This window comes from Scyliorhinus canicula, chromosome 27 (genome assembly GCF_902713615.1).
Source record: "Scyliorhinus canicula chromosome 27, sScyCan1.1, whole genome shotgun sequence".
Taxonomy (NCBI): Eukaryota; Metazoa; Chordata; class Chondrichthyes; order Carcharhiniformes; family Scyliorhinidae; genus Scyliorhinus; species Scyliorhinus canicula.
Window position 1 is genome coordinate 14,979,962 of NC_052172.1, and position 18,180 is coordinate 14,998,141.

Sequence of the window (18,180 nt, forward strand, 5' to 3'; positions counted from 1 at the left end):
CGCCTACATGTTCTGGTCTTGCCCCAGACTTGTGGAGTACTGGACAGCCTTCTTCGAGACTATGTGCAAAGTGGTGGGGGTGAGGGTGGAGCCATGCCCGATAGTGGCGGTCTTCGGGGTTTCAGACCAGCCAGATCTATTCCTGGGGAGGAGGGCGGACGCCCTTGCCTTTGCCTCCCTGATTGCCCGCCATAGAATCCTGTTTGGCTGGCGGTCAGCAGCACCGCCCAGAGCTGCAGACTGGCTGTCCGACCTCTCGGAATCTCTCCAAATGGAGAAAATCAAATTCGCCATCCGAGGGTCAGACGACGGCTTCCACAGAACGTGGGAGCCATTCATGCAATTGTTCCAGGACCTGTTTGTGGCCAAAGTACAAGAGGAAGAATAGTCGGGTGGCCAAGAATCAGGGGAAAATGGACGGGAATCAGGGGAAGGTAGCCGGGGGGGGGGAGGCTACGGGTTCGTTCTGGGGGTTTGATGGCTAGCTAAGGCCCAAAACCAAACTATAAATAAATGCCTATAAACATGTGCCTCGGCCATATTGGGGAATATAAAATATGTATGCCGGCTAAAAGGGGCGGCCACAGTTGTTATTACGAAGATGCTTACCTGTAAATATACATGTTAATTTTTGCGTGTTTTTTTTTCTCTCTCTAATAATTTGTAATTTGTTGGATATAAAATATGAAAACTCAATAAAAAACATTTTATTAAAAAAAAAGTACTTCAGCTGTGTAGTCCCTGAAATATCTTCGCTCCCATTGATAGTTTTGTAGGCAGCTAGAATGTTGCGTTTTCGGTGTGAAGCTCCAAACCTTCCGAGCCATTTTCTGACCAGCTGGAGCTGTCAAATTCCGAGCTGTGCAACTGAGAGAGCCATCCTGCCTCAGATGTGACTGGAGAGGGCATTTTTGAGCTGTGTCATACTGGTGACCAGCAGTATTTCTAGCTTGAAGCCTGTCCCTGGTAGCAGCAGAGCTGGGCAAGGTTTGAAGTAATGAATTGTCACTTCCACAAAGAGATGCTGTTACTGGAGGGCAGTCCCTCCCCACTTTCTCGATCGTAAAACAGTTTTGGTTGGGGGGGGGGGGAGGGTGGAGGAAAAATACAGTCCAAGAAATTGAGGAACAGGTAGGAGTAGTGAAAAATTAAACAATAAACTGGGGAAAATTCTTTCAGTGACGATGGGAATGAGTCTTTGGCAACTTGGGAAACAAAATTTAAGGTGGGGGAAATAAATTTGTGAAGCATGCCATAGTTTACTGAATTTAATTTTTGAATTTGGAATACCCAATTCTTATTTCCAATTAAGGGGCAATTTGGCGTAGCCCATCCACCTACCCTGCACATCATTTTGGGTTGTAGGGTGAGACCCACGCAGACACAGGGAGAATGTGCAAACCACGCGGACAGTGACCCAGGGCCAGAATTCGAACCCGAGAGGCAGCAGTGCTAACCACTGCGCCGCCCGTACTGATGAATTCTTAATGGGTTTTGCCCATTATTATGTAAATCTGCTTTGTTAAAGAGTGGCACTGCACCGGGGAATTAAATACCGAAGATCTGGGGGAGGTGGAAATCGATCAAACATTGCGTTGTGTATGGCTGATTGGGGGCTGGTCAAACCAACAAACTTCTGGTTAACACAGAGATCGAGCCTTTGACTCTCTATTTGTATGTTTGCCTCTGATTTAAGAGGGTTGAGGGTTCACTCCTCGCTCCAGTCCAGTTGAGGGAGACCAGAGGTCTGGCTCTGAATCTTGGTTTAATACCCCACAGGTTTCTTGCCTGTTGGGTGTGGGTGGCCTTTGCTTTCGGCCTATAAAAGCCTTCCACCGTATGGAACTTAATCTACCCTATCGTTGGCCGTTTGGTGGTCACAGGAGGAGGCGGCGGGGCCTTCCCATCACAGCCTGACAGACTGTTATCCTGCGAATCCTCCCACTGCTTCATGCTGCTCTCGAGGGAAAGAGGGTGAAGCTGCATAAACAAGCACCATGGGGCTTTTGGGGATGAGGCAGTCGGGTCACGGGACTGGATGCAATACCAGCCATGCGGTGATTTAAGGGACAGAAACCAGGAGCAACCAGTTAAATGCATGTGGGGAGGGGGGTTATACTGCAGGTAAACAGAGAACCAGCAAAGCAGAAAGGGCCTGGTGAGGGAGTGCGCTGTATGGCGAAATAGGAGCAACAGTCGGTGGGAGAGCTTGCAACAAAATCTGTTGGGAGTCCCAAAGTGAGCGCATAGATTTGCTCACACTGGCCTACAGCAAATGTCTGCCAATAGTGAGACAAGTGTGACAGTACCACTGCGTGGCAAATGTTAAATACTGCAGCTGGAATTGACATACAAAGACTCAAGTCCATTTGGTTACTGTCACACAATGTTAAGTAGCTTAACTTCTCGCACATTGGTCGCCCATGGTTGCAACAGCGTTACACCGTCAAGACCACTCGCCAATTTAACTGTATTGACGCTCAATCGATTCTGTTCGTCTTCTCCTCAGATTTCCTATTCAAGTTCCTGGTGATCGGCAGTGCGGGAACAGGGAAATCATGTCTCCTCCATCAGTTTATTGAAAACAAATGTAAGTTCTTGGATCTTTCACTTGTTGCCGGGTTGATAGCGCACTGAATTGTGGGTGCCACTGTGGAATGGCCCAGGGCGGTGGGGGCTTTCCCTGGGAAATTTATTCAAAATTAGGTTGCGACCGTGCCGATCGGAAAGGAGATATGGTCCTTCTCTTATTCTTGCACTGTGCAGTGCAATCATTTGCAGCAATTTAGAGCGATTTCCTGGCCCATGGTTTTCACCCCTCTTGCTGGAGTGCATTTGTAAATGGTGGTACCTCACCAAGCAATTATTGTTCGCATATACCCACGTTCTCCCCGTGGCTATTTGACTGCAGGGGATGAGGGGACTTGTCACCATAACCGCAACCAAACCCATATTATTCCCGAAACTGGAGAAGAGCAATCGCCCTGAAACGTTAACTCTGTTTCCCTCTCTCTCTCTCTCTTCCCCACTGCTGTCTGACACCTGAGATTTTCCTGCATTTTATTGTTATTTCAGATATCGAGCATCGACAGGACCTGGCATTTAGGCTGGTACTAACCTCCTGTTGCGATCCACCAATTTAGTGCAGGGTCTTGGTAAATGCACAGACACGCTGGACCAAATAGTCTCTTCCTGTTCTATCAACTTCTATGTGAGGTTCTCTGTTTGAAAGGAACGTGATTTGAGCAATTAACAGCTATAACCCTGTACCAGCCAACCCACAACACCCCACACATGAGAGCAGCTCATGAAATGAATGAAATGAAAATCACTTATTGTCACAAGTAGGCTTCAAATGAAGTTACTGTGAAAAGCCCCTAGTTGCCACATTCCGGCACCTGTTCGGGGAGGCTGGTACGGGAATTGAACCGTGCTGCTTGCCCGCCCTGGTCTGCTTTCAAAGCCAGCGATTTAGCCGGTTGCTAAACCCAAAGTTTCCCAAAGGTACAACCTGCATCGTAAGGCTACTGTGACTAGGTGGTCTCGTGCTTAATCAGTGCAACACTGAGAGCCCGTGCCATCTGACTTCAGAGATGTGCAGGTTAGGTGGATTGGCCATGATAAATTACCCTTATTATCCAAAAAAGGTTAGGTGGGGTTATGGGGATAGGGTGGAGGTGTGGGCTTGGGTAGAGTGCTCTTTCCAAGGGCTGGTGCAGACTTGATGGGCCGAATGGCCTCCTGCACTGTAATTTCTATGAGGCCCATAGTCACTCACCTCGTGCATTTAATCGCTCGTATGCTCAGTTCCCACAAGTTATGCCATTCCCGGGCCGGCATACATAGCGGAGAAATAGCTACTCGCTTCACTGACCAGATTTCCCCTTCAGAAGCCACTGACCTCTTGCTAGATGGCACAGAGTCCTGCCCCCACCCCCACCCTTCAGTTGCTGAATCGAGTGACCTTCGTTCATGTCGGCTTTGAGAGGTGGCTGTTGGGAGGGCATCGTCGCCTATCGCAATTGTGCAAAGTCCAGGAGTGCGCTTTCTAGAATGGCTGACTGCATAGCGAGCAGGAACAGGGGCTAATTCAGTTTGCTTTCCACACCTCCCAGCCCACGTCTAACCTGAGCCCAGTACACCAAGACAGTCTTGCTGCCTCGCCCAAGTCTGCTAACTCAAATGCAAGTTGGTATCAAGACTGATTGATTTTGTTTTTAAACAATACCACATTCCATATCCAGTGCTGCTACATGGTTGGTGAAAATGTTGCCGTTTATACCTTTGCTTTACTTTCGTGAACTCCTTTGGTAACCGTGTCACTACTCTTGTCTGCAGTCAAACAGGATTCCAACCACACGATCGGCGTCGAGTTTGGATCAAAGGTAGTTAATGTAGGCGGCAAAACAGTTAAACTACAGATCTGGGACACAGCGGGACAGGAACGTTTCAGGTGAGACACTGTGGTATCTCAGTATTTCTGTCTTTGGCGGTCATATTAAAGAATGCACCACTTGTAAGTCGAGCAGCACCAGCTTTGCGCTGCTTCTGTTGTTTTTATCAGGCCGCTGATGCTATCAAGAAGAGCACTGAACCAACCCAGGTTGATGGTTGCCTCATAGAATACCTATAGTGCAGGCAGAGGCTATTCAGCCCCTCTGGTCTGTATTGACCCTTTGAGAGCACCTACCTGGGTCCAATCTCCCACCCTATCCCCTGTAACCCCACCCAACCAACCATTGGGATGCTAAGGGTCAATTGATCATGTCCAATCCACATCACCTGCACATCTTTGGACTGTGGGAGGAAACCAGAGCACCCGGAGGAAACCCATAGGGAGAACGTGCAAACTCCACACAGACTGTCACCCGAGGCCGAAATCGAACCCGGGTCCCTGGTGCTATGAGGTAGCGGTGCTGACCGCTGTGTCACCATGTCGCCCTCCTGCGACGGCTCAACGCTGTCAATCTGTGGGGCTCAGTATCTTCCCAAGCATGTGGAATCATGCTCAGAAACCAGCCATCTGACCCATCAGTTCTGAAAGAGTCATCTCACTGAACCCCACCCACTCCCCCATGCCCTTTTTAAAGCTTCTAATTCACCTTCAATGGTGTCTGGCTGATAATTCCACTTTCTTTTTTCTCTATAAATTTAGAGTACCCAATTCATTTTTTCCAATTAAGGGGCAATTTAACGCGGCCAATCCGCCTACCCTGCACCTCTTTGGGCTGTGGGGGTGAGACCCACGCCGACACGGGGCGAGCATGCAAACTCCACACGGACAGTGACCCAGAGCCGGTATCGAACCCGGGTCCTCGGTGCCCGTGAGGCAGCGGTGCTAACCACTGCGCCACCGTGCCTCCAGAATTCCACTTTCTAAACACGGAAGATTTTTCTAGCCTCCCTTCAATTATTGCTTAAACGTGTGCCCTTCCTCGTGTCAATGGAAGCATTCTAGCTTCTCCAAATTAAAACCGGTCACGCTCTGATCTTGTTCACCAGGGGAGAAAGCCCCTAACAAATCCTGATCCCTGCTAGCATCCCGGTGGCCCTGTATTGCAGGTTTTTACATTCTTACTTTGGTGGAGTGACCCAGATTATACACCTTAACTGTATCTTGAGACCAAACTTAAGGGCCTGCAGAGAGATTCCACATTTGATTATGTATTATGTGCCTCTAGCTGCGGCGAGGAACTCACTCCCTGACTCCCCAAAGCCTGTCCACCATCTACAAGGCACAAGTCAGGAGTGTGATGGAATACTCTCCACTTGCCTGGATGAGCGCAGCTCCCAACAACATTCAAAAAGCTCGACGCCATCCTCGACAAAGCAACCCCGCGTGATTGGCACCCCTTCCACAAACATCCACTCCCTCCACCACCGACGCACAGAAGCAGCCGTGTGCACCATCTACAAGATGCACTGCAGCAACTCACCAAGGCTCCTTGGGCAGTACCTTCCAGACCCACGACAGCACATTACCACCACCTGGAGGTTCCCTGGAAGCATCCCGCCTTCCTGACTTGGAAATACCCATCGGCTGTTCCTTCACTGTCGCTGGGTCAGAATCCTGGAACGCACTCCCTAAAAGGACTGCAGCGGCTCAAGAAGGCTGCTCACTGCCACCATCTCGAGGGGATTTCGGGATGGGCAATAATTACTGGCCTAACCAGTGGCGCCCACATTCCGTAAATGGGATTGTTGACAAAAAGCTGTAAACCCAACTTTCATTCGCTTGTTTTTATGGACTCTTCGGGGCAGCAGGGTAGCATGGTGGTTAGCATAAATGCTTCACAGCTCCAGGGTCCCAGGTTTGATTCCCGGCTGGTTCACTGTCTGTGTGGAGTCTGCACGTCCTCCCCCTGTGTGCGTGGGTTTCCTCCGGGTGCTCCGGTTTCCTCCCACAGTCCAAAGATGTGCGGGTTAGGTGGATTGGCCATGCTAAATTGCCCGTAGTGTCCTAATAAAAGTAGGGTTAAGGGGGGATGTTGTTGGGTTACGGGTATAGGGTGGATACGTGGGTTTGAGTAGGGTGATCATGGCTCGGCACAACATTGAGGGCTGAAGGGCCTGTTCTGTGCTGTACTGTTCTATGTTCTATGTTCTGTTGTGCTCCCACCTTTGACTCCTGCATCAGTTGGCCTTTGCCTATCCATCTCTGTAGTTTTGAGTTGCATTTATTCCCACCCCGGCTTACAATTATAATCTCGATTGCCGATTATCTTAGCTGAAAATGGTTGAGGGACTTGGCATCGTCTCGGGATTTTACCTGGACGCTTCTGCCCTCCTGCGGCTGTTATGAGATGTGCCTTTCCCGCCCGAACCTGTGTTGTCCGCTCTGCTCACTGAAACAATTCCAACTCCTCTCATACCTTCCCACCCCCCTTCCCAGGCCGCCCATGATGAAATAATCTATTGGAATGGCTCACTTTTTCATCATTCGGAAGAATAGAACATAGAATAGTCACATTGAAGGGCATTTCCCTGTGTGTTAGTGCCCCAAAATGGATGGGACCGAATTAACTTCATCGCTGGCATCTTTCTGGGTGTATTTCTCGTTCAATGTAAGCACTATTTTTGTACATCCGTTGCTCTTGCTTCTCTGAGCACAGTTGATGGACTTGGTGACTGACAGAGGAGCTGATTTGCTTGGATTTCTCAGAAAGGAGCGAGGTTGCTAGAATAAGACGACCAAAAATGTATTTCCCCCCAGGAGTCGGGCAAGCCTTTGGAGTAATCCTCAATGTTCCTTGACGTCTCGGGGCCTTGACAGGCTTGCCATGTGGGCAGTGCGGGACAAAATGAGTTCACACTTAGTGCCAGAGGCCTCTGTTAATCATGATCAATACCAATATGGATCTGAACGATTCTGCATGAACTCCTGACTCGTCTGTCCCTACCAAATCAGACGATAATCACCCTGCTATTCTCTCTTCCCTTCCCCCCCCCCCCCCCCCCCCCCCCCCCTTTACGGTCACTGCGTTCTGTAATCCAAGCTGTGCTACATCCATTCGTTGGCTGATACTCTGGAGAGCGGCGGGATGGTACCATATTACCCCCCCTGATCCATTCCAATTATGGTGTCCTTATTGCCGCTCTGAATGCAGCACCGACCCACAGTGGACTCTGAACTGTTGCCTGTACGGTCTAGTGCCACCCAGTGTTGTACATTTACTAATTCTGCCTTTACGGTGCATTGCCTGATCTCTGTCTTGTCTCTTTCAGATCCGTAACGAGGAGTTACTATAGGGGAGCCGCAGGCGCACTTTTGGTATACGACATCACAAGGTGTGTTCACGCGTGTTTTGCTGTGAGTTGCATATTCTTGGAGCTTTGTCAGGAGGTTTCAGGCAGTATTAATAAAGGGACAGCTTAAGGGCCTGTAGCTCACCAGCCCTCATTGCTGGAATAAAGGCGAAAGGTATGCTGCTCCTGAATGAAGCCCCAGACGAGTTGCAGTGTAACAGTGAGTTTAGAGTTGGTGGCTGACCTCACCATGTCCCAGACTCAAATCATAGAATCCCTACAGTGCAGAAGGAGGCCATTCGGCCCAGTGAGTGCACCGACCTATTGAAAGAGCACCATACCTAAGCCCACACCTCTACCCTATCCCCGTAACTCCACCGACTCGGACACTCAGGGGCAATTTGGCTTGGCCAATCCACCTAACCACATCTTTGGACGTGGGAGGAAACCCAAGCAGACACGGGGAGAACATGCAAACTCCACACAGACAGTCACTGGAACCTGTTCCATGGCGCTGTGAGACAGCAGTGCTAACCACTGTGCCACCGTGCCGTAAATCTCAGAAGGTGCTCTTCCCAATTACTGCCCGAGTTTGGATTTCCTTGCTATGCCGATGTGAGTTAAACAATTCTAGAATTGTTCAACTCACATTGGCATAGCAAGGAAATATTACACGCCCACCATTGTTCTTTAGTGATATAGTCATGTCTTTTCACACCTTGTCATGTGTTAATACTAATAAACCAAGTAACTGAGCTTCACTATAGAAAGCTAGGAACCCTCCACACGTCATGCACTAAATAATCTTAAAACAAAACAAGCATGCTGGCAAATGAGTAGCTCCGAGCTCTTTGGGGGGGGGGGGGGGGGGGGGGGGGGACACGCCAGGGAGCGGAGTATGCGAAAATCCCAGCTACAGGCAAACTGCAGCTTGGAGCTTGGATAGAGAAATGGCTATCCCCAGAGCGACAGGAAATCCTATGGACAGAAGTGTCAATCAAGGTGCCTCCGAGGGAACAGATCAGCAGACTGATCCACTTGTCACTTGTATTGGCACCAGCGTGCGACTGTAAAAATTGTACTACATTAACTCGCTGTCGGCCTTAATAATGCCTCTTGTGTGATACCTTTATTCAACACCGCTAATGGCTGCCTTGACAGACACGCTGCTCTGCTGTAGCATTATCTGGCAGCAATTGGCATGTTAAAATTCAGGTTTGCTCTGCGTAAAAACAAACATCAATCGTACCGTGCCAGCGGTATAATACTTGACTTTATGTGTAGCTTTTCCAAAACTGTAAAAGGATCCTGGTAACTTCAGTCCTGTCAATCACCTTTTTGTCGCTGACTCTCTAATGGAGGAATGACGGCACAGAACCTGTCAATTTGGCTGCTGAACGTGTACTCGTGTCATGTGAGAGTACCTTTAAGAAATGGGTGTGTATATAAATATCTGTAGTGACAGTACCTTTAAGAAATGGGTGTTTATTACTGCAGTGATGTCAGAGTGGGTGGAGCTGGGCTGTCTCAGTTTTTTACTTTTGTTTTAGGCTGTTTGCTGCAGGGTGTGTTTTAGTTTTGTTTTCAGAGCTGGATAGCTGCAGTCACATCCAGAAGGTGTATTAGAGTCTCCTGTAATCTAAAGACTGTAAATCGATCCTGGTGATTTAAAACTAATAACAGTAGTGACTTTAACCTGATGCACTTCTGGTAAAAGGTGTTTTAAGTCTTATGGATGTTAAGAGGAAAGCTTAAAGGATTACTTAGTGTTGTGTTCTTTGGGGGTTGTATTTGAATATGGTTGCTAAGATGTTCACTGTATGTTTTAAAAAGGTTAACTTAAGTTCATAGAATAAACATTGTTTTGCTTTAAAAATTACTTTTCCATTTCTGCTGTACCACACCTGTAGAGTGGGCCGCGTGCTCCCCATACCACAACCTATTAAAATTTGTGGGTCAGGTGAACTCCATGATACACTTTGGCCCATAACATAACACCTGGCCCATAACATTAGGCAGAGTGACAGAGGGAAATAAATAACCCTCGTCAGTCCTCGAGGACTTTAGCCGAAATTTCAACGGCAGATTTGCTTTGTAGACCAAATTCTTTATAATCAGGCGCTTGAAAACTATTAACGATCTCTAGCATTGAAGCAGATAAAAGAATGGACTGTTTGTTCCCCGGCAGCCACTTGCTGGTTTTGTTTGTTCTTTGCAATTATCCTTGATGCCCGAGGTGCAATTTTCACTGAAAAGGGCCCATTGTTCTTTAAACAATCAATGTTCAATTATCCCAGCTCCTGAGCACAACCTGTATCCTGGCTGACACATGTCAAAAAACCTCCTTTTCTCTTAGAAACTGGAAAGTCTCTGAATTGTTATTTTGACACCAAGTTAAAGGATGTATTTTGACGGCTAAGCTGCCTCGTACCAGTCTTTCCACCACTTTATTCCGTCTGTACTAAAGTCATATTTATTGTTTTTTAAAATAAATTTAGAGTACCCAATTCATTTTTCCAATTAAGGGGCAATTTAGCGTGGCCAATCCACCTAGCTTGCACATTTTTGGGTTGTGGGGGCGAAACCCACGCAAACACGGGGAGAACGTGCAAACTCCACACGGACAGTGACCCAGAGTCGGGATTGAACCTGGGACCTCAGCGCCGTGAGGCTGCAGTGCTAACTTACTGCGCCACCATGCTGCCCCCTAAAGTCATATTTATAAACGAGTGTCTAGATTTTCCTCTGCCTCTTGATTGAATTCTATTTCTATTCTGGAGGAGGTAATGTGGGTGGTTTTCACTGGTAAAGAACCCACTGCCTAACCCTCCACATACGCACATCCACACACACCCTGTTATGTTTGCAGTCCCATTAAATGACTTGTCGTACTTGTTCCTCTTTCTCATTGTTGCCCTTGCTGCGTGCGCAGGAAATGTTTAAATCCTTACGTACGGAATACGAATGTGAATAACCAGAAGTACGATAAAGAAAAATTGCCGTAACTGCTGGATTTGCTGGAAATAATCTCAAGTCGGGCGGCACCTGTGGAGAGAGAGAGAGACGATTAACATTCTGGCCTGGGGCAGCACGGTGGCGCAGTGATTAGCACTGCAGCCTCACGGCGCCGAGGTACCAGATCTGGGTTACTGTCCGTGTGGAGTTTGCACCTTCTCCCCGTGTTTGCATGGGTTTCGCCCCCACAACCCAAAGATGTGCAGGGTAGGTGGATTGGCCACGCTAAATTTCCCCTTAATTGGAAAAAATGAATTGGTTACTTTGAATTTATAATAACAAACAACATTCTGACCACTGATTTGAAAAATTAGCTGTTTCTGTCAGTGGTGTCTGATCTGAGTATTTCCAACCTTTTCTGTCTGTTTCATGGTAAATCTTTTATTAAAAAAATAAATAAAAAATTTGAATAGCCAATTATTTTTTTTTTACAATTAAGGGACAATTTAGTATGGCCAATCCACCTAACCTGCACATCTTTGGGTTGTGGGGTGTGAGACCCACACAGACACGGGGAGAATGTGCAAACTCCACACGGACAGTGACCCAGGGCCGGGATTGGAAACTGAGTCCTCAGTGTCGTAGTCCCAGTGCTAACCACTGGACCACGTGCCGCCCTTTTTCATGGTAAATCATCGATTATCATAGAATTTACCGTGCAGAAGGAGGCCATTTAGCCCATCAAGTCTGCACCGGCTCTTGGAAAGAGCACCCTACCCAAGGTCAACACCTCCACCCTATCCCCATAACCCAACACTAAGGGCAATTTTGGACACTAAGGGCAATTTATCACGGCCAATCCACCCTAACCTGCACATCTTTGGACTGTGGGAGGAAACCGGAGCACCCGGAGGAAACCCACGCACACACGGGGAGAACGTGCAGACTCCGCACAGATAGTGACCCAAGCCGGATTCGAACCTGGGAACCTGGAGCTGTGAAGCAATTGTGCTATCCACAATGCTACCATGCTGCCCGAGGTGAAGGTACTTCATTTTTTTTCTCCCCAGTCAAATTAACAAAGCTGGCCACTCTTGAATTGGAGTGCCGAATTTATCTTTCCCCTCTATCCCTTCCTTTTCTCAAATTTTCTCCAGACCTTCATGTTTCCCGTTGAACTGGTTTTATTTTGATTTTGTCAATCCAGTTACCAATCAAGTTGTCCTCCCATCAATTTGTATAGCATCTATAAGATAATAAAGCTTTCCGAGATAATTAAAAAAAAAAATTTAGAGTACCCAATTCATTTTTTCCAATTAAGGGGCAGTTTAGCGTGGCCAATCCACCTACCCTGCACATCTTTGGGTTGTTGGGACAAAACCCACACAAACACGGGGAGAATGTGCAAACTCCACACGGACAGTGACCCAGGGCCGGGATCGAACCTGGGACCTCAGCGCCGTGAGGCAGCAGGGCTAACCCACTGCGCTGCCCCTCTTTCCGAGATACTTTGTTAGGTAACAAGCCTGAGGCATTCGTACTGAGACGCTGCAGTATTCCGATCATGACTCCCCGTATTTTAAAAATAAATTCAGAGTACCCAATTCTTTTTTTTCAATTGAGGCCATTTCGCATGGCCAATCCACCTACCCTGCCCATCTTTTTTGGGTTGTGGGGGTGAGATCAACGCAGACACGGAGAATGTGCAAGCTCCACACGGACAGGGGGCCAGGATCGAATCCGGGTCCTTGGCGCCGTGAGGCAGTAGTGCTAACCACTGTGCCAACGTGCCGCCCTTTTCTGATGTCTTACCCAGACTCCTGTGCTCAGTTCCGCTCACCCAAGGCCCTCTAGGATTATCTTCGCCCTGGATGCAGTGTTTATCGAGTTGCTGTAACGAATGATGAGCGAAAGATGAGGAAACCTCGTGCACCTCAACTGGGTGAGGACTTTCTAGAGATTCACATGATGCGGAACAGAATAGAGAAAATGGAGCCTTGACATCAGTCCACCAATGCAGTGCAAAGGGGTGAGAAGCTGGGAAAGTTCGCAACTCATGGTATGAACTGCATGCCGGGAAGGGGGTGGGGCAGTGGTGTAGTGGTTAGCGCTGCTGCCTACAGCGCCGAGGTCCCAAGTTTGAATCCCGGCCCTGGGTCATTGTCTGCGTGGAGTTTGCGCATTCTCCTCGTGTCTGGTGGGTTTCGCTCCCACAACCCAAAGATGGCAGCACGGTAGCATGGTGGATAGCACAATCGCTTCACAGCTCCAGCGTCCCAGGTTCGATTCCGGCCTCGGGTCATTGTCTGTGCGGAGTCTGCACATCCTCCCCGTGTGTGCATGGGTTTTCTCCGGGTGCTCCGGTTTCCTCCCACAGTCCAAAGATGTGCAGATTAGGTGGATTGGCCATGAGAAATTGCCCTTAGTGTCCAAAATTGCCCTTAAGTGTGTTGGGTGGGGTTACTAGGTTATGGGGATAGGGTGGAGGTGTTAATCTTGGATAGGGTGCTCTTTCCAGGAGCCGGTGCAGACTCGATGGGCCAAATGGCCTCCTTCTGCACTGTAAATTCTATGTGCAGGGTAGATGGATTGGCCATGCTAAATTGCCACTTAATTGGAAAAAAAAAAACAATTGAGAACTCTAAATTTTAAAATAAATGAACTGAACGCGGAGCAGACTCCCAGATGGGATAACGGAGATAAAGCTGTGGAAAGATTGAAGCTGAGTGGTTTGGTGGAAGGGCTATAGGTTTTGATAGAAAGGTGAGCAAGGTATGCCAATTGACCTCATGTCTGCATTGACTTTTCGAGACTGCGAAAGTTAACCAGTACGATTCCTTGAAAGCAGCTCTTGCTGTGAGAAAGGGAAATGGAAGAATCTTCACATCAGCGACAGACTGGTTGTAAAATAGAATATAAGCTGGAGGAGGCCATTCAGCCCCTTGAGCCTTTTGGATCATTGAGTTAGATTGTTTTGGTTGAAACTGGTTGAAATGAAAAGCCAGTTTCTGGGCTGTATAATCCTAATTTATCTCCACTCCCATCTACCCACCATGGTCCAGGAGCCCCACAACAATAAATGTAACTGATGCCCTTTTGTTTCTTACCCTGTGAAGCCGTGAGACGTACAACGCACTTACGAATTGGCTGACAGATGCCCGGACGCTTGCCAGTCCCAATATCGTCATTATTCTCTGTGGGAACAAGAAGGACCTGGATGCAGACCGAGAGGTCACGTTCCTAGAGGCGTCACGCTTTGCACAAGAAAATGGTAACTCACTTATTACCCAGTCAAGTTGAGAGTTTGTTAGTCTGACCTATAATTGGCAGTTGTTGGCTTCAATGTTGGCCCAGCTAAGGTTTGTCCGGGGTGGTTGGGAGCACTGGGAAATCCCTGATTTGGAAAGTGACTGAAATAATCCTGAACCCTGCCTGTATTTTTGCTCTTCGCTAACCCAAGGATACAGACATTGAGGCACTCCAGGCGAGATCATGGAGGATTTGCACCCATGCCCTTCTGCTCTTTGAGGCCCTTCCCCACACCAGACCCCACTGCACCCGTGTTTCCTTCCGTCCCAGGGTCGTTCCCCATCGGGAACCCACTGCCCGAAAGGGTGTTGGAAACAAATCCGGTGGTGCGTTTCAAGAGAATTGGATGCAGGTGTGCAGGGCTTTGGGGAAAGAGCAGGAAGAGTTGGGGGGGGGGGGGGGCTAGCTCTCTCAGAGCACCAGCGCTCACACGGCAGGCAAGATGGCCGCCTCCTGTTTGTACGATTCTTGACTGAGAGGGGGGGCCGCAACCCAGGCATTCATGGGTCCTGTGCAAGCCAGCTGCCAGGGGGCACATAACCAAGAAGAACTCAGCACCTTGCCCTGTGAAGAAGCACCTGTAAGCCCCCAGATCAGTGTGGGACACCATTAGTGAGTACCGGAGGTGTTATGTGAAATGGGGCCACAGTGGTACAGGTTGTGTGTGCAGAATCTCTGGTGAAGGTGTGCGAGTGTGAAGCGGTTCACAAGCTCTTTTGGTTTTCCCGGCACAGAGCTGATGTTTCTGGAGACCAGTGCACTGACTGGAGAAAATGTGGAAGAAGCATTTCTGAAGTGTGCTAGGACCATTTTAAATAAAATTGAATCAGGTAACACAAAATAATTATTACACACTTTATTTCCCCGATCTGTCACCCGCTGACAGATCACTTATTTCTCTCCCTCCGCCAACGCCAGCCCCTCCCTTAGCTTTGCTGATGCGAAGGTTCTAAGAACAGTTAAATCCTTTAGTTAGCCAAAAGTGGTCATTCGTATTCGTCTCTGTCCTCTCTCTCTCTCTCTCGCGTCTCTGTCTTCTCTCTCTCCCTCGTGTCTCTCCTCTCTGTCATCTCTGTCCTCTCTCTCATCTCTGTCCTCTCTCTCATCTCTGTCCTCTCTCTCTCGTCTGTCCTCTCTCATCTCTGTCCTCTCTCTCTCTCTCTCGTCTGTCCTCTCTCTCGTCTCTGTCCCCTTTCTCTCGTCTCTGTCCCCTTTCTCTCGTCTCTGTCCTCTCTCTCTCGTCTCTGTCCCCTCTCTCTCGTCTCTGTCCCCTCTCTCTCGTCTCTGTCCCCTCTCTCTCGTCTCTGTCCCCTCTCTCTCGTCTCTGTCCCCTCTCTCTCGTCTCTGTCCCCTCTCTCTCGTCTCTGTCCCCTCTCTCTCGTCTCTGTCCCCTCTCTCTCGTCTCTGTCCCCTCTCTCTCGTCTCTGTCCTCTCTCTCTCGTCTCTGTCCTCTCTCTCTCGTCTCTGTCCTCTCTCTCTCGTCTCTGTCCTCTCTCTCTCTCGTCTCTGTCCTCTCTCTCTCTCGTCTCTGTCCTCTCTCTCTCTCGTCTCTGTCCTCTCTCTCTCGTCTCTGTCCTCTCTCTCTCGTCTCGTCTCCCTCTCTCGTCTCTCTCTCCCTCTCGTCGTCTCTCTCTCTCGTCTCTGTCCTCTCTCTCTCTCGTCTCTGTCCTCTCTCTCTCTCGTCTCTGTCCTCTCTCTCTCTCTGTCTCTGTCCTCTCTCTCTCGTCTCTGCCCTCTCTCTCTCGTCTCTGCTCTCTCTCTCTCGTCTCTGCCCTCTCTCTCTCGTCTCTGCCCTCTCTCTCTCGTCTCTGTCCTCTCTCTCTATTCCCGCTTCTCTCTCTCTTCCGCTTCTCTCTCTCTTCCGCTCTCTCTCTCTTCCCGCTTCTCTCTCTTTCCCCTTCTCTCTCTCTTCCCGCTTCTCTCTCTCTTCCCGCTTCTCTCTCTCTTCCCGCTTCTCTCTCTTCCGCTTCTCTCTCTCTTCCCGCTCTCTCTCACTCCCCGCTCTCTCTCTCTTTCCCGCTTCTCTCTCTCTTCCCGCTCTCTCTCTCTTCCCGCTTCTCTCTCTCTTCCCGCTTCTCTCTCTCTTCCCGCTTCTCTCTCTCTTCCCGCTTCTCTCTCTCTTCCCGCTTCTCTCTCTCTTCCCGCTTCTCTCTCTTCCCGCTTCTCTCTCTCTTCCCGCTTCTCTCTCTCTTCCCGCTTCTCTCTCTCCCCCTCCGAACACATACCAAGTCCTCATTGACCTTTGTGCTTGCCATCTCTATTGGCTCCCACTCCAGGCTAAAATTTAAAAATCCCATCCTTGCTTTGAAACCCCTCCATAGCATTGCTCCTCTAATTCTGCCCCCCCCCCCCCCGGCGCATTCTGTGTTCGCTTCACTCCCAATATTGGCATCCGTGCCTTCAGTCCCGAAGCCCTAACTTTTGAAATTCCCTCCTTACACCTTGCTGAACCCTTCCTGCCATAAGGTGACCCTAAGGTCTACCGTTGACTAAATGTTGAGTCACCTGCCCATATGTCTCTGTGTGACTCGCGCTCAAATCTCCTGTGGCGCACTTTGGGACCGTTTACTGTATTGGAGGTGCTACATGGGGCGGCACGGTGGCATAGTGGTTAGCACTGCTGCCTGACAGCGCTTGGTGTTGTGAGGCAGCAGTGCTAACCAATATGAGCAGCATTCAAGAATGAGACCTCTGCCTCTTTCTAGCCAAGGATCACTGGGACCAGGCGAGGGGCCCCACTGCCTCGTCTGAAAATAGCCAACTCCATCGGGGTGGTGGCAATGGAGCTCATAAGGGTTGTTATTCTGCTGGGTGATCCATTTGACGCACATGCATACCCAGTTTAAGCTTGTGGGTGTCTGTTTCTGTGTTTGGGCCAAGTCACCTCGTTTGTAAGAGCCGAATGGACTCTTCTTTCCCGTGTGGCATGTGCAGTGAAGCACCCCAGCTTTCTAACGGAGGAAGTAGAAGGACAAACCCATCTCTCTTTTGCAAATCTGCAGGTGAGCTAGACCCGGAGCGTATGGGCTCAGGAATCCAGTACGGCGATGCCTCCTTACGCCAGCTACGCCAGCCGAGAGGCATGCAGACACAAAACAAACAACAGTGCAACTGCTAGGCACACGGTGGCGGGGACTTGATGCTGCAGAGCTCACGACAAAGAAGGTAAGATCGGCAAACATTCCGGAGAAGGCGGTTCTCAGCGTTGAGAGAATGCGCCGGGCGGGAGGCCGGCTGGAGTGGGCTACTTGGTGGGGTTAATTTAGGAGAAAAGATTGCACAAGCTATCCCTGCCTCCCCGTGAATATAGAAGACCAAGGACTGGGGGGTTTTAAATGGGTTAATAGGGTAGATAAGAAACTTTCCTCCGCTGAGACTTCAGGACAAGATGGTGTAACCTCAAAATTGAAACTGGGCCAGACGAGGATGATGTCCAGGAATGTTGCACCTCGTATCGGGTAGGATACTCTGAATGCTGTCCCTCCAAAAATATTATTTTCATTATTTTGTGAGATGCGGGCATTGCTGGCTGGGTCAGCATTTATTGCCCAGGCCTAATATCCCTTGAACCGAGCGTGTGTCTCGGCCATTCCAGAGGGTGCGTTAAGACTCAACCACATTGCTGTGGGTCTGGAGTCACATGTAGGCCAGACCGGGTAAGGACAGCAGATTTCCCTCCAAAAAGGGGCATTAGTGAACCGGGTGGGTTTTATCGGCAATGGTGCCATGGTCGTCATTTGACTTTTAATTCCAGATTTTTATTGAATTTAAATTTCAACATCTGCCCGGATTGGTGCCCGGATCCCCAGAGCATTGCCCTGGGTCTTCTGGACTACTGAGAGGCCCATTTAGAATTCCAAACTGAGATTGATGGGCTTTTTGTCAGGCAGACATATTAAGGCGAGTGGGGAGAACCAATCACCTGTCAGCTTATTGAATGGTGCCACCAACCAGATGGGCGAATGGCCTCCTCCTGCACTTTGACCTTTCCTCTAAGATCCAGATTTAAACCCGATGCAGATTCATAGGGTGATGGACCTTTCAACCCGCTGTCCAGGATCTTCTGTGAAGTACACTTGGGGGCCACCAGCGCACAACAGCTCTGATAGTGCCGATTGACAATTTCTGACAAGCGGAGGGGGCAGTTAATGTCTAATGTCTCTGTTTATT

General features: G+C 49.1%; 1 protein-coding gene across 1 annotated transcript in view; it reads left to right on the top strand.

The window, feature by feature from the left end:
• The window catches only part of rab4b (RAB4B, member RAS oncogene family), a 49,234-nt gene that overhangs the window by 21,087 nt on the left and 9,967 nt on the right, over nucleotides 1-18,180 (top strand). The window contains exons 2-7 of the mRNA XM_038786261.1: nucleotides 2,510-2,590; nucleotides 4,339-4,453; nucleotides 7,726-7,788; nucleotides 13,818-13,972; nucleotides 14,745-14,840; nucleotides 17,013-17,175. Coding sequence (XP_038642189.1) covers nucleotides 2,510-2,590; nucleotides 4,339-4,453; nucleotides 7,726-7,788; nucleotides 13,818-13,972; nucleotides 14,745-14,840; nucleotides 17,013-17,128 — 626 coding nt within the window. The 3' untranslated portion in view covers nucleotides 17,129-17,175. The remainder of the gene's footprint in view (nucleotides 1-2,509; nucleotides 2,591-4,338; nucleotides 4,454-7,725; nucleotides 7,789-13,817; nucleotides 13,973-14,744; nucleotides 14,841-17,012; nucleotides 17,176-18,180) is intronic.